Source organism: Astatotilapia calliptera, chromosome 15, assembly GCF_900246225.1.
Source record: "Astatotilapia calliptera chromosome 15, fAstCal1.2, whole genome shotgun sequence".
NCBI classification, from domain to species: Eukaryota; Metazoa; Chordata; class Actinopteri; order Cichliformes; family Cichlidae; genus Astatotilapia; species Astatotilapia calliptera.
This window is the reverse complement of record NC_039316.1, coordinates 8,720,012-8,734,859: the sequence shown is the minus strand read 5'-3', so window position 1 is coordinate 8,734,859 and position 14,848 is coordinate 8,720,012. Positions and strand designations below refer to the sequence as shown.

The 14,848-nt window shown below is 39.2% G+C and overlaps 2 protein-coding genes across 3 annotated transcripts; one reads left to right on the top strand and one right to left on the bottom strand.

Moving 5' to 3' along the window:
- The first annotated feature begins 2,474 nt into the window (after positions 1–2,474).
- Positions 2,475–4,435, top strand: mixl1 (Mix paired-like homeobox). The gene is made up of 4 exons (XM_026142643.1): positions 2,475–2,973; positions 3,095–3,315; positions 3,488–3,614; positions 3,784–4,435. The coding sequence occupies exons 1-4, from the start codon at positions 2,877–2,879 to the stop codon at positions 4,362–4,364; spliced, it is 1,026 nt and encodes a 341-aa protein (XP_025998428.1). The 5' UTR covers positions 2,475–2,876; the 3' UTR covers positions 4,365–4,435.
- A 63-nt stretch (positions 4,436–4,498) lies between these two features.
- Positions 4,499–14,749, bottom strand: lin9 (lin-9 DREAM MuvB core complex component). Of its 2 annotated transcripts, none has more exons than XM_026194901.1 (15): positions 14,455–14,749; positions 13,283–13,315; positions 12,912–13,003; positions 11,813–11,926; positions 10,666–10,796; positions 9,863–9,988; positions 9,597–9,754; positions 8,271–8,404; positions 7,996–8,124; positions 7,532–7,633; positions 7,361–7,441; positions 7,138–7,263; positions 6,797–6,982; positions 6,436–6,533; positions 4,499–5,481 (listed from the first exon to the last, which is right to left on the bottom strand). In XM_026194901.1, exons 1-15 carry the CDS (start codon positions 14,483–14,485, stop codon positions 5,376–5,378), a joined length of 1,647 nt encoding a protein of 548 aa, XP_026050686.1. In that variant the 5' UTR covers positions 14,486–14,749; the 3' UTR covers positions 4,499–5,375. The 2 variants fall into 2 exon arrangements, with proteins under 2 accessions (XP_026050686.1, XP_026050687.1); XM_026194902.1 differs by lacking the exon at positions 14,455–14,749 and adding an exon at positions 13,700–13,774.
- Positions 14,750–14,848: the final 99 nt, after the last annotated feature.

The following is a 14,848-nucleotide window of genomic DNA, read 5'->3' as shown; positions in this document are numbered from 1 at the left end:
CACACTGCACACCATGCTGGAATATGCCATATTTTCGGTTAATAGTTCTTTGGGAATAGTGCAATAATACTTGACTTAGGGGCCTTTTTATTATGTTGGAATGATTCACAGGTCAGTGTAAAGTGACTTAACAAACAAACAAAAAGAACTATCCCCCTGAAAATGATCAGTTACAAGGACTGGACAGAAAATTAATGAAAAAGCAGGCAATGTCCAAAGAAAAACTTTAAAAAACCTTCATAAAGCCTGGAGAACTATATATACTATGCTATACTAATGTCCCCGATGTTTTATTTGTAATTAGCTAATGATGGTTGCTGCATTTGCCCAGGTGAGGTACATTGACAGTAAGACTTGGCCTAAGCTTTGGATAATACTTATGCACATTTTGAATGAGCACATGCTCTCCAGCTCCTTAAATTATCCTTCAAATACACAAATATTGTACTGAAATACATTATAACAAGGGCCCATTAGACAGGTGACATTTTAACACATTGCTGAAAACCTGTGAGAATACTTTGCCTGTCTGTCTGCAGGGTAAATGTATAGTGGCCTGGCCCAGGTGTGAACTTGCTTTTGTTTGGGGGCTACAGGAGCAGCAGTATTAATCCCCCACAAGAATTTAGTCCAGTGTTTGCTTGTAGTCCAGCCTGATAACTACATCTTATCAGTATCAATCAAATTAGATCTGCTTTTTAATCTAATTACAGTGCCCAGTGTCTGTCATAGGCTGCCAAACTAAACAAACTATATAACATACCACAACAGCTAAGGTAAAGCTGCAAGGAATTTTCATGCAGTTGCTGTACTAGGTTAGCATTTTTAATCTACCATGGCTTGTCATCACAAATCAATGCAAAAACAAACAAACAAACAAACAAACAAACAAAAAACCAATAACAATAAATAAATAAATTGTCCATGCTATGATCTCCAGGTCCATCAGAAGAATGTCACAAAACATCAAGAACTTGAGGACCCAGATTTTTAGCATAGCAATCTGGTCTGTGCACAAGGGGCAATACCCCATTAGGGCCCCCAGACAAAGCACCCTATGAACTGTGAATGCTTTAGCCAACAAGCAAATCCTATTTGAACAAAAGTAAGTGTCGAAGTACAGAGATCAAAAAGGTTAAGATTACCGTTACGCCGCGGAAACAAAAAAAGACACACATTAAATATGCACACACAAGTAAACATGGACTTAAAATGATCAAAGTACATTTAAAAAAGGGAGCAGAGCATGTGTTATGTCAGAGTCCCCTGGTGGTCTGTCATTGTTGCAGATGTTCATTAATAAAGGACCCTGCACCTCCATCAAGAGTACGGATTAACATATGAAGAATCACCTAAAATTTTGGCCTGTCAAGGAGTGTTGTAGGTACTCCCCAAGAGTAAACAATGCATGCTCTATTTTAAACGCTGACAAACACATTGCCAAATTTGCACTACACTCCCCAGATGACTTAACCCAGTAAGCTCTGTATCCTGTAAAATCTGTGAGAGGAAATATTGCAAGGAATCTGGAAATTGTTGCATTGTCAGATCATAGCATAGTGCAGAATTCAATCTGCAGGCAAAAAAGTGGAGCATGAGGCACAAAATTGTTTAGTCTGTCTTTGGGGAGGGAGGGCTTCCTGACCTCTTGACTCAATCCCCCCTCTGAATCAAACGGAGGTGACATATTCAATAAGACCTGCCCGCTCCCAAGTACTTTTTAACCGTGGTTTGTGTATTGAAATCCACTTTGTTGACACTGATAAGGCTCAGGAGGCATCATTTCCCACAAAGTAAGGCTTGTGTGAGGGGGCAAGTCATGGAAAATCTATGCTTTCTTTTACCTCCAAACATAGCTTATAACCTTCCTGACAGATGTGGACAATTCAATATTTTGTCAGTTATTAGGGTTTAAAAGGTTTTTTAAAAAAAAAAAAAAAAAAAAAACTTGAAAAAGCCCCACAGTCTGTGGTTACATCATCTGATAACATGCAAAGGCTTAATGACTTGAGAGTTCACAACATTCTAGAAGGACTCCTTAAGGTTGAGATCAGGGCTCTATACTTGGACTAAAGGTCTGTTGCAGAACTGGTTGTTCTTACTGTCACTGAAGCAAAACTAATGCCACATATAACAGCAAATTCACTTCAATGAAGTTTACTGCCAGGAAAATTCTTCAATAGCAGTTATAGATGGCAATAAATGTTTTGCCATCTAACAAAAGGGTTTTTATATGGTGTAAGAAGTCATCCTTTTAACAGTCGTTTCTGCAGTTTCAGATTTTATTGACAGCTTTGTTTTGTTTTTGTTGTTGTTGGTTTTTAGGCTTTGGGATACTCTGGGATGCTGGCATGATGCAGAATAACCTGTATAAAGAGCCAGTCTTGTTGGGTATACATAATTATTAAATCATGCCCTGTTTTGAGTTAGATTAATAATAATAAAAACCTAATGCTTGCGCTTATATCTGTTTTCTCACAGCGTCCTGGTATAGTCCTTTGAACTCCTCCACCTTTTTTGGGAAATTGCCGTTTCCGTCTTTCTCCCTTTGAAGGCTGAGGGTCCATTATTGCTTCATCCATGCCAAAGCGGATAAATGTTTTCTCTGCCGATGTGTATTGAGCGTGCAGATTCCATTAAAACTCCTTTAAACAGACCTGCGGCCGGACCATCGTTCCAGGTGTGATTGCTTCACACCTCTGCTGGCCCGCAGACGTCTGAAGTCGCTGCACGGCCGCTGCAGTGCCGGTCGGCCCCGATGGCAGACCCATTCACACATCTAGACAGCTTTACCTTTGATCACAGGAGGATTTAAATCCGGCGAGCGCACGGATCTCAAGCTCAGTCAGTCAGTCACCGGGGATAAAGCGGAAAGGATGTCTGCAGTTCAGGGGAATATGCGCGTCGGGGAGGCGAACCAGTTCCACATGTATCACGAAGGGCCTCTGCAGATGAACAACGCCGTGAATCCAGGTTGGTGGCTCTGGGATCATTAACCCCAACAAAAAGTTAATTTTCAAATACCGGCCTAACAGCTGCCTCAGAGCTCAACTTACGCAATGATAACTAAATTGCGCCTGCGTCTTCTTTTCAGAATGTGGACCTCCGGACGGTGGAAACTACTTCAACCCCGCAAATCCTGTTCCCAGGGCGGACAAATGCGTGGCAATGCTGACCCACAGGAGAAAGAGGACCAATTTCACCCAACAGCAAATCAAGGTGCTGGAGAAAGTTTACAACGACACTAAATATCCCGACATCTTCCTACGGGAGAGACTGGAAGCTCTGACTGGGCTGCCGGAGTCCAGAATTCAGGTGAAGTCCGGTTTAAACGCCACACTTTGTTGAATTGGTTGATTTATTTTGCATGGTCAAAGGGCAAACACAGTCACTTAAGATCACAGGAAACTCTCGCTACTCCACACTTGTGGTAAAATTGGATTTATGGAGTGGTAAGATGTGAATTAACGGATTTCCAAAATTGTAGGTGTGGTTTCAGAACAGAAGGGCCAAGTCTCGTCGCCAGGTTAGCTCATCAACGTCCACAAAGGTCAGCAGCACGCCAGCAGCTGGTCCCTTTATCCAAGTCCAGAACAGGATGGCTCCGGAAAAAGGTAGCTATTAGCTTTACTCACTAGTTTTGTGCTCACATCCTCACTCTAACATCAGGTCAAGCCTGCTCAGTGTCACTCATTGTAGTTTTAACTTCAAGTTTGTGGCTTCTTTTTTCTACATTCTAAAACATGTTGCTTAGTTTTGTTTTTTTTCCCCTCTCCATTGCAGTTTGTGACAATCTTCACAGTGCTGAAGTACATCAGATGGGTGGTTTTGGACTAGAGGAAAGTTTCAGGTCTACAGTGCACCTACAAGGCATCGAGGACACCCACAGGAACACTCTTCCAAGCAAACCCAGCAGCTACGCCCAAGCATCTGCCTCCCGCATCTATGACAAGGAGGGCGCCAGAATGAATCCAGAACACATGCAGCGACACAAGCAGAGTGCTGGCACTTCGAGCTGCAGCGTCCCTCTCTATCCCAGGAGAGAGCACCAGACAAACATGGACGCCAACATGACCAACAGCCAAGCTCCAAAGGTTTTGGTGGAGTATGACAATTTCCCACCAAACAAAACCATTGGACCAGAGATGAAAGTTGTGATTCCTCCCATCCCAATGCAGAACCCCTTCAGCACACCATCATCATCTAAGGACAACAGATGCCAAATGCAGTATCCGCAGGCGAGGGCCAGCGGGGACAGGTTCGATCACTTTTCCCAGATTCCCGCCAGAAAGATGCAGGACTTCTCCGACTCGGATTCTGATTGGGAAAATGAAGCAATGGCAAACTTCAGTGGCTTTATGTGATGCATTACAAAAGCTACATGTATCATAAGAGGTGTGAGAGTGTATTTATTTTAAAACTATATATAAAAAAAAAAAAAGACATTTGTTTTGTATGAATTTGTTTGTTTGTTAATAAATGAAACAAAGCCAAAACCTGCTTTTCAATATTATGTTTAATATAAAAAGACAAACATTTATATACAACTGCCCGGGGGCACTCTCATATACAACTTTACAAAAACTGAAAAAAAGGAGAATCTCTAGGAAAGAACTGTTGATGGGGTTTAAAGGTCAGTGATGCAGACTTAGTGTGGGGGGTGTTGCAGCAACAGCCGATGTAAAATATGGAAACACTTAAGATCAAAACCCCAGAGTTCTCCTTTATAAAAAAATACTGAAAAAAAAAAAAAAAACTTTTCAGTGCGCACAAAATTACAAAAGCCATTTCAGAATACACAGCAGAAAGGCTGACAATATTCCTAATAATCAGATATTGTACAATTATCTACAATAACTTTTTAATTATAAAACATTCCTTCGCGTTCCCCTGTACTTATCATTAAAGGAGCAACAGAACACACAACTTAGAGGGAAACATCAGAAATAGCAAAATATTGTTGCATAACCATACACACCTACTCAAAAATAAATAAATACGGGCAATAAAAACTGTTAAAACCTTATGTTTGGCACGTGAAACCAAATAAATAACAGTTTTAATATTTTGGAAATGTGGAGCGTGGCAAAAAGCTTTAAGACTCTTTCGGGTTTGTGTTCATTCAGTTGGGTGCACAAACATTTTGATACAACAAAAGCTTGTGGGTAAAATATTCAGCATTCTTCTCTCCATTCCGATCAAAACTTGAGGAAATCTGGGAAGAACTCAAATTGAAGATCCACAGCATCGACATGAGCCTTCTTTGTAGTCTTTTAACAGTCCAGGTAAAAGCACCATTTCACAAGACAAACATGGATATACCGCACTTCCGTGTGTGTACATGCACCTGTGCGTGGGCGGGACAATGCAGGTACTCAGACTGCATTGGTGTTGTTGGCAGCGAATGCATGCAAATTGCCCAGCTGACTAAGGCCACTCTGGATGTGTGCCACATGGATCTCAACGTTATTCTGGAAGCAACTGGAAATGCAGAAAAATAACCAAAGTTATGAAGAACAGTTAACAACGGAACAACCAGGTGGTCCTGCAACATCAGCAACTTTTGCTTGTTCAGCAAATGTATGAACCACTAAACAGATTGCAGATAATTGTAATTTGTTATTTCATCATATATCTTAGAAATCCACCAATAAGCAAATGATACAACAAACAACACCATAACACATCAAAATTATTTTGGAAATTTCAGAATACATGTTGTATTAGTTAAAATAAAGTGTGTATAAAAAGAATAGCCTCGCTTTGAAATTGACAGGTCACTGCCTACATTATAAACAAACTTTGCAGCTAGCTAAAACAAACCAATTTTAGTAAATTAATTATTGTAAAAGAACTGCAGCCCTCCTCAGTTCTGCTCTCTTACTCTGACTTTTACTTTGTAATTGCTCTGAATAGTCTCCACAGTCTAGACTCTGTAATCAGTTCAGCTAGGGTTCCCATGCTGCTCGGCACAGCCAACAACCTGCCCGGTTCTCCACATGTCCTGCCATACACTCAACATCCCACCCTGTTCAGCTCTGCTGTAAATATTTTGATCTAACCAAATGCCCTAAATAGTTATCTGTCAATCACATGCAGCTAGCTCTGGCTCATTTTACATTATCATTCACATCAAAGTGTGTAAATGTTGTGTGTTGCTCAGCAACATGCAGCAGTTTGCATAGACTTCAGTGGGAATCAAAATGACTCCAGTAAAACTAATGAGAAAGTTATTTATTTTTATACCACATAGCTGCACTATCCTATTTTAGGAAAAGCCATGAAATATGAGATTATACTGTTTTAACAGTTACACTATTTTGGGAGTTTTGAGATTCACAGATAATAAAGGAGAAAAATATTCAGTTTTGTCTTAAAAACAGTCATTCTTGCTCTTTTGTTAGAAATGGATGGAAACACTATTTGGTCCTTTACCTGAGGTTGGAGGGATCAATCGATGCTTTGATGTCATTGAGAGAGTCTGTTAGAGATTTAAACTCAAATGAATTCAGATCCCCACCATCTGCCAAACACTGAGACAAGCCAGGAGAATGAATGATTAACAGGTAATCAAATCAGAAGTCATGGATGTATTATATTATATTTACTGATTAATTGATAAAACATATATTGTATTATATACTTGAAGTTCAACATTTCTTAACAAATTACTGCTGCGAAGCTCTAAATTTTTGCATTGAATTTCAAACAAATTGTTTTCTTGCACACAGAGTGTGACATCCTAACATCCTCTCCTATCATCCTGACACACTTGTGATAAAAATACATCTTCTACCTTGATCTGTAGGAGCAGAGCAGTGAGACGGGAGATGAGGTGTGTGAGGCTGGGATTTGCCACACTCTGCTGCCCATCCTTCATGGCGTTGATGCGCATTTGCACCATCTGCTGGGCCTCTTCTTCACTACGCCTCCGCAGCTCTGTGGGATGGTCTGCTGGAACCATGCCCTGATCAGGAGCGAGCTGGAAAGATGTACACTGATGTTTAACACAAGGCTCTCTTACTCATTTGTTTCCTTACTCGTTCCTGACTAACAAGAAAAAAAAAACATGCTAGAATTATCAGATACTGCAATAAAATATTTCAAGTTTAAGTGTAAGCGTGCCTTTTCACTTACTTCACAGCAGTACTGCTGAACTTCATGAAGAACCTTGTTCAGATCTTTATTTAGCTGCTCCAGCTCAAGCACGGTGGTAGCATATCGCTTCTGGAAGTCCAGATCAATAGGCATCGAGTATGACTTCTGAACACAAAACAAAAACATAGCTGAGGTAAGCTTGATGTGGATATTTCAGAAGCATTTAACATGTTTTAAAGTAACTTAACTATAATGACTTTACCAGCTTCTCAGCTTCTGTATTCATTTCTTTCAAGTGCTTGATGTGCTCTTTCTTGATCATGAGGATTTTGGACAGTCTTGTCTAATAATGGACAGAAAAACAAGACAAAGCATTAGAACTACATTGAAGGACGTCACCTTTTTAGTTTTCAATTTGACAGGAATTCCTTACCACTTGGACCAGGAAATTGACAGGAAATCCTCCCAGTGTATCTCCTTCAGCACCGGGCAGTTTGTTCCTCCATGGTGACTGGGTGATAAGAGGGTCATTGTCCTGTTGTTTAAAAAAAGGCCAGTTAGATCAACAATCTTCATTTGAAATCTGTTTTTAGATGGGCAAACAGATACACAGCTGTGAAAAAGGTGTCCGGCAAAGGTTTCACTGGCTTTTTTTACAGAGGAATCAGCTTCTAAGGGGGAATTAAGTGATTGCGCCACTAGCCCACCTTGGAATTCTTCAGTCTACCCACTGATTAGCATTAATGTATAAAACGTATAGTGTATAGTAGGCCAAACAAAGCAGTTATTTGAAAACAACAAAAAAAAAAAAAGAAAAAAAAAAGAAAAAACAAAACTCGAATATGGCCAAACGTGTCAGCAAATCAACAAATGGTAGTAAATGTAGTTTCAGAATACCATATGGACAGGAGTGGTAGCAGAGGGATAGGGCCCTCTAGGCGGAGTCATGAGGCTTTGCATATAGCGTGCTGACCGATGCTTCTGGGCAAAGGCTGAAATGGGCATGGTCTCATTAGGTTCATTGCTCTGGAAAAGAAAATTACAATAAGATGGTTAATAATATGACCTGTGAAATTCCTACGATACAGCTATTGGCATTTCTTCTTCTTCTCCTGTGTGGCAAAATCACACTGAGAGTGAAGCTTTTATGAGAGTTAAGTTAAAGTGTTTACCAGGACTTCATAATCAGGCACAGTGTGAGTTCCCAGGCCAGTGCGGTCAAAGGTGACACGATAGGTGGCGGCACTGGTGTCTACTGCATCAATCTGCCCTGTGAACAGCCCATCATGGAGTCCTCGGAGACGAGCTGTAGAACAAAGATAAATGCACTTGATTTAAACCTGAATAAATAAATAACAAATAAATTAATTATTCACATATGGAGTCTGATACAGCCTACACCACACCATTAAAAGGATCTGACTTTTTACGAGTACAGATTCATTTGGTGTCTGAAATAGCCAAGTAGACGCTTTGCTATTTGTCCATCCAAAGATGTTATTGGCTTGATTTCTTGGTCCTTTAATTGTCCATAGTTTTGATCAAATTCAACTCCAGTACCATATTTTAAAATGATTGATTTGTTCACTGTCTTGTGCTCTTATTGTTCAACTTTCTCTTTTTTTTTTTTTTTTTTGTGTCCCGTTTGGATCTTTAGCCATCAGAATTGTTGTTTTAAGGCCAAGAAAGATGCCAAGCGGATTTATTTTACCAAGTGGATCATCATGGCCTTGCCATATTGGTCCATTTGATTGACCTTTATTATAATTATGAATTTATTTTATTTTCAGTTGCTACAAACGGGACAGACATGACTGGGGGATAGGACAGGGAGAAAGAATGAAAGAAAGAGGGAGAGAAAGAAAACCAAAGGGGAGAAGAGACGGTGAGAAGGGGGGGGTCACCTGTATGGAGAAAAAAAACAGTATTTGTTAGGAAAGACTGCAGTCCTTCAACTTTGAAGGAATTTAGCAATTCCTTGTTTATGCTCGCCAATAAAGTCAACTGATAAAGCAACAGAGTGTAGACAATCCTTCAAATATGCGTTGCTATACTACAAAAGATCTGTACAATCACCACAATTTCAAGGTGGGCACCTCAAATTAGCATATGGACACACGTTTTGTTTCATAGAAAATAACGTTTCTATGAAACGTCATCTCATCACAGTCGAGCTAACCATTGATCTTTTGGATACAAAAATCATTCAACTTGACCTTTGAGGGATCCGTTTTCATTTGTGCCATAATTAGCATATTAATTCTTAAATCATGACCAAACCTGTGTTTTGTGAGGTAAATCACAGTAAAACTGCTCTAATTAGGTCATCCTTAAGTTCTCCCCAAAAATGGCTGATAGATCAGGGAACAGATAAAATAACTTCTCTATCTCTTAAGTTCAATTCCGTGAATATATCTTTTGAAAGTGCAAAGCAGAAAAATGTAAAATGCAACACTGCAGCTCATTTGAAAATCTTGCGCTCACTTCAGTCATCTTACCGGTGACTTTGGTTCCTATGATGAGAGGCAGAGGGATTTCATCAGGAAGATCTTTGCAGTTTGACACGTCAGTTAGTTTTCTTTGCTGCAGCAGCCGCATTTTCTGCCGTTTCTGCCTCAATGCAGTTCGCTCTTCAGCAAAGAATGCAGATGAACACCTTGAAGGGACAAAAGAGCACAGCAATGTAATGCCAGTTCTTTTTATCCTGACACATCAAGTCCATAAGGAAACTGTTCCATACACTTATGTAAAAATCACAGCGTACCGTCGAGGTTTCCCCATCAACCTCCTTATTGTACCCCACTCAACTCTGGTTAGCTTTCTTGTTTTCAGGTTGGGGAAAGTCTCCTTAAGACACAGGCAGAACTCATTGTCACCCTCGAAAAGAGGCCTGGAAGAAAGAGAAGCAACAGTAACAGTTTTATAATTACCAATTTGCTTTTCAAATCAAATCAAATCAAATCACTTTTTATTGTCACATCACATGTGCAGGCACACTGGCACAGCACATGCGAGTGAAATTCTTGTGTGCGAGCCCCACAAGCAACAGAGATGTGCAAACACAACAACACAAACGAGCAAAATACAAGAATGGCCAACCTGAAACTAATAAATATATGTACAATATATAATAGTGTATGCATTTCTGGATGTGTATACTAAATATTTTCCTACGTGTGTGTGTGTGTGTGTGTGTGTGTGTGTGTGTGTGTGTGTGTGTGTGTGTATGTATGTGTGTGTATACACATTTTTACAAATTAAATAGTAAAAAAAAAAAAGAAATAAAAAAAAAATAAAATAAAAAAAAATAAAAAATAAAAATAATAATGAAATTTATAAAATATACAGAGTTGAATATGTGCAAAACAAGTGGCATTTATATACAGTGTGGAGTGCATAATGTTCAAGTTCCAGTAGTGAAGCTGAGGTGTCTATGACGTGTTTTGACTAACATGATAAGCTGAATTAAGACCAGTTATGCGTGGGTAACTTATTTTTTTATCTCATTTATTTATGTGTACTCATCAGGGAACAAAAATAAATAAATAAATAAAAATCAGACTTTACCTGTCAATATTGGAATAAAACCATTCATAGATGCACCATTTGTGAGCTTTGGGCAGTTTCAGCAGGTTTCTTAATCTCAGCCCTATTTTCTGGGAAGCCTTCTTATCTGGTGTCACGATGTTAGAAAATTTCTGTGAGGAAAACCATTAAAACAACAGTCATTTCATAAACAACAATATGGTAGGCATTTTAAAGAACTCCTTTGGAAAGGGTTACATTAGACAAATCATATTCTGTTATGCTGTAGAGATATGATGAACTTATTCAATCTCAGGCACACCAACTTGGTCAGAAAGCATAACCTTTGAAACTCACATTACCCCGCAAGGAGCCTTTTTAAAAAATTCTAGTTTAGATTTTATATATTTGTGTGTGTATATGCGTATGTTTATTCATATACACATATGGATATCCAAAGTTAAACTCTATCTTATTCTTTTGGCTATTGATTGATTTTTATGTTAAATTTAAGTTATTAGCTATAATTTGGACTCACATTTTATCTTATTTTAATGTTGACATGATGTTCAACTCTTTGAAGACACTCGTACCAAAAACAGGTCAGGTATAAACAGATAGCTTTTGGACCAAAACAAACCTCAAACAAAGTTGAACTTTTATACTACGAAAACTTTCAAACACCCAAGTGTAATACATCTCGTCACAAGTAATCCAAGTGGATGAGCACTTTTCAAAGTCAAAAGTCAAAGTCAAAGTCAACTTTATTTGTCAATTCTGCCACATGTACAGGACATACAGAGAATAGAAATTTCGTTACTCTCAAACCCTAGATGAAATTGCAAATGAACATTTAAATATAAGAGAGTGAATAAAAAATGCAAATAAAATAATTAAAAAGTAAAAATTTAAATAAATACAATACAATTTAACAAGAAAGCTATGCAATATACAATATACAGGTAAGGGTAAATGACATTGAGTGTAAACCAGGCAGAGTAGTGCAAATAGGCAAATAGTGCACTATTTTCACACACAATTTACTTTACTTTTAATCTTGGGCCTCGTAAACTGCACAGGTGACACAATTATCTTAAAGTTTAATATGAACAGTGCTAACTGGAGCATTACCAGGAAAATGTATTAACTGCAATATATACGTGATCGTAAGGAAGAATGCAATCATTACCTGTGGTGTGGTGGTGACTCTCTGGCTCCTCCGTGGAGATCTGGACGGAAGACGCTGCTGCGGTGGCTCATCTTCATCTCGAAACAAACGGCTCCGCTTCGAGCTCCGTGTAGGCTGCAAGAACAATGTAAATTCAAAATATTACCAACAATCTATAAATAACATTGTGGCATTCTCCATATTAGGCGTCTATTAGCAGTAGAAATTCTGGCATGTTGCGTTATAAATAGCCTGGCTAACACAAATGTTACTCTGGGAACTCTCATGTATAATACACAGGTTCTGAAATAATATCTAAGTAAATGTAAAGACCCCCATTCATGCAAAATGAGATGAAATGCATTTTCCTTCCAGTTCCACATCACATTACACTGGCATGAAACAACTTAATGGAGGTAAGAAAATCAACTCCTGAGATGTAAACAGAACTGCAAAAGACTTAACTATGCTGCTAAGATGAGCAAAGGGCAGTAACTATGCATACACTAACGATATATCCATACATTACCATTTTCGGCCATAGCTCTCTCACATAAGATGAAGTGACTTTCTTTCTTTTCATTTTAAGAAGAAATAATTGTGATTTTTTTAAAAAATATCAAACCCTGTATTACTGCATTGTAATAATTAACTTCTTGGTTGCTAAAAGGAAAGAAAAGATACACTGAACTGCTCCCTTATTTCCCAACGGGTCACCACAGTGGATAGTACTTGATCTGGTGCAGCTTTGACATGATTGGTATTCTTTCACTGAAAAATTCCAAAACCGTGGCAAAAAAGTAGCCGGAAATGCATCAGGAGGAATCAATGGTACTGAACAGGCCAATTACAATAGCTGCGGCTTACACTGACACCACATTTAGTTCCGTTTCAGTGGAGGTGTGCGTCATGTCATGCCTTAGGGTTTCATCATAGGGTTTTAGAGGGATTTCCTGTTATGACATAGTTATGGCACAAATTTCCCACTGAAGCATAATTATGGAGTAAGGTGACTATGTTAACCACTATACCATATTTTTCATATTAGTAATTAAAGCAACATGTGTAACAGATTCTCTTTGTTTTCGAAGTTTTCATTGCTTTCATTGCATTAACTTACCGTGTCCATTGTGACAGAGGAATGCCGTCCCCTGGTGTTGTGAGCTCGAGGGAAGCTGTTTTTCTCATTCAGAGTGTTGGACAAACTGCCCTCTGTGAGAATACCAACATATTTATATACAAGAACACCAAAAACAGTTTTTAAATCAGTAATTATATCTTAACAACCCTATACCAACAGACAAAAATCACATGCAAACAATAACAGGACCATTATGCCATGTAAGCTTGCAATTAGAAACTATTACAGAGCTCTGACCAACGTGATCTGACACAGGTCTAATCGATATAGTGAGGAATTCGAGTCAACGTTTCAGAAGCACCCAGTATATTTGTAAACAGTAAAAAGCATAAATACAAGGGAATCCATACCTTTAAGACTGACGAGTGCCTCTGCTGAGGAACCTGAGGAAGAGAACAATTTAGGCTACATTACTGTAGAGCAGGGGTGCTCAATGCCAGTCCTCGAGAGCTACTGTCCTGCAGCTTTTAGATGCATCCTTGTTCCGACACAGCTGAATCAAATGAATGGCTTGTTATCAGGCCTTTTCCAAACTTGATGGCATGCTGAAGAGGTAATCAAACATTTGATTCAGCTGTGTTGGAGTAGGGATGCATCTAAAAGCTGCAGGACAGTAGCTCTCGAGGACTGGCATTGAGCACCCCTGCTGTAGAGCATTAAAAAGCATAAAAAAGCAACACCACATAGACGAAATCTAAAACGGTGCAACTTTGATAAATATTATTTGCCAGTGTTCTCCTTTTTAAGTTACGAAATGCTCATTTCACCTGTCGCAGAATCAGTAAGATGGTGCTTTAAACCCTGACAGCAGCCAGGCAGGTGAACAGGAATTAAAAATAAAGCTAGCGGACTCGGTTAGGCCTTTACCCCCAACTGGAGCTGTCAGACACGGGTGTAACATCAGCTGTGGGCAATTCGTATCTACACATGAGCCGGACAAGCTAAGCTATGAGCTGTAAAATAACGTTATTTACATTAGGTAAGTTCCCAGAGACCGTTTCAGGTGTAAACAGACAAATGAACTGGCAAGTTTCCCTTCACAAGATCAATAATGATACATAACGCATAACTATAACCAGGGTGAAGGAACGCTAAAAATGATGAAAGTGTCATGGAAAACTAAAATAAATCAATAAAATAGAAAATAAGTCCAGCAAAACAGATAGCTTGTTAGCAGCTAGTGGCGTAGCGGCAGCCTTTTTGTTCCTGCTATACGCGATCTAAGGTTAGCAGACGTTAGCTCGGGGCTAAGCTAACGGTATTTGTTCACCCAGTTGGGCTAGAGTAACTTGTTCAACTCCAACATTAGCCATGGTTAGCCTCTCGCGCTAACAAGCGTTAGCTGACTTAGACAGACCCGGTGTCTGTTTGCGTCTAAAATGAGCTTATGAAGTCCGCGCAGAACCTATAATAGCCATTACATGGTCAGCGATATCGGGTTTTGGCCAGTTATTTATTTTACCACCGCGGGACTGCTGCTTGTTTACAATGCAAAACTCCTTGAATTTGTGTTGTTACTCACTCTCGTCTAACAGCTGGTCCATCTCCGCCATCTTGAATTAGCCGCGCCGCTTTTTCAAAGACCTTGTCAAAATGCATTCTGGGTCGGGACTCTCTCTGGAGGGCGATTTGAGAAATAAAAATCCCGTAATTTGCTTAAATGGTAGCTTAATAACTGCTTCCAGTAGTTTGTTTATCTAAACAAATACATCCACTTTCTACACATCCAACTTTTACATGTTAAATGTGAAGTTAAATCCTTGGGAAATCGTTTCGTATCAAAAACTTGACTCGGAATGGGAGCATAGCAACCAGCCATTGTTTCATACGCCACATCAGTTATCGTTCATTTCTCCTTTACGTTTTAGTCTTTGTTTGGAAAGTGTTGTGTTTGAAATGAAATGTTCTCTCTTGAG

Bases quoted from the DNA above. Each gene is read 5' to 3' on its own strand.
- lin9 (XM_026194901.1), bottom strand. From the start codon at position 14,485: ATGGCGGAGATGGACCAGCTGTTAGACGAGA. The intron at 8,405-9,596 runs GTAAGATGACTG...TTTGTTCTACAG, and splicing joins CATAGGAACCAAAGTCACCG to CTCGTCTCCGAGGACTCCAT. The intron at 6,983-7,137 runs GTAAGTGAAAAG...ACATCTTTCCAG, and splicing joins TTCAGCAGTACTGCTGTGAA to CTCGCTCCTGATCAGGGCAT.
- mixl1 (XM_026142643.1), top strand. From the start codon at position 2,877: ATGTCTGCAGTTCAGGGGAATATGCGCGTCGGGGAGGCGAACCAGTTC. The intron at 3,316-3,487 runs GTGAAGTCCGGT...CCAAAATTGTAG, and splicing joins TGCCGGAGTCCAGAATTCAG to GTGTGGTTTCAGAACAGAAG. The intron at 3,615-3,783 runs GTAGCTATTAGC...TCTCCATTGCAG, and splicing joins CAGGATGGCTCCGGAAAAAG to TTTGTGACAATCTTCACAGT.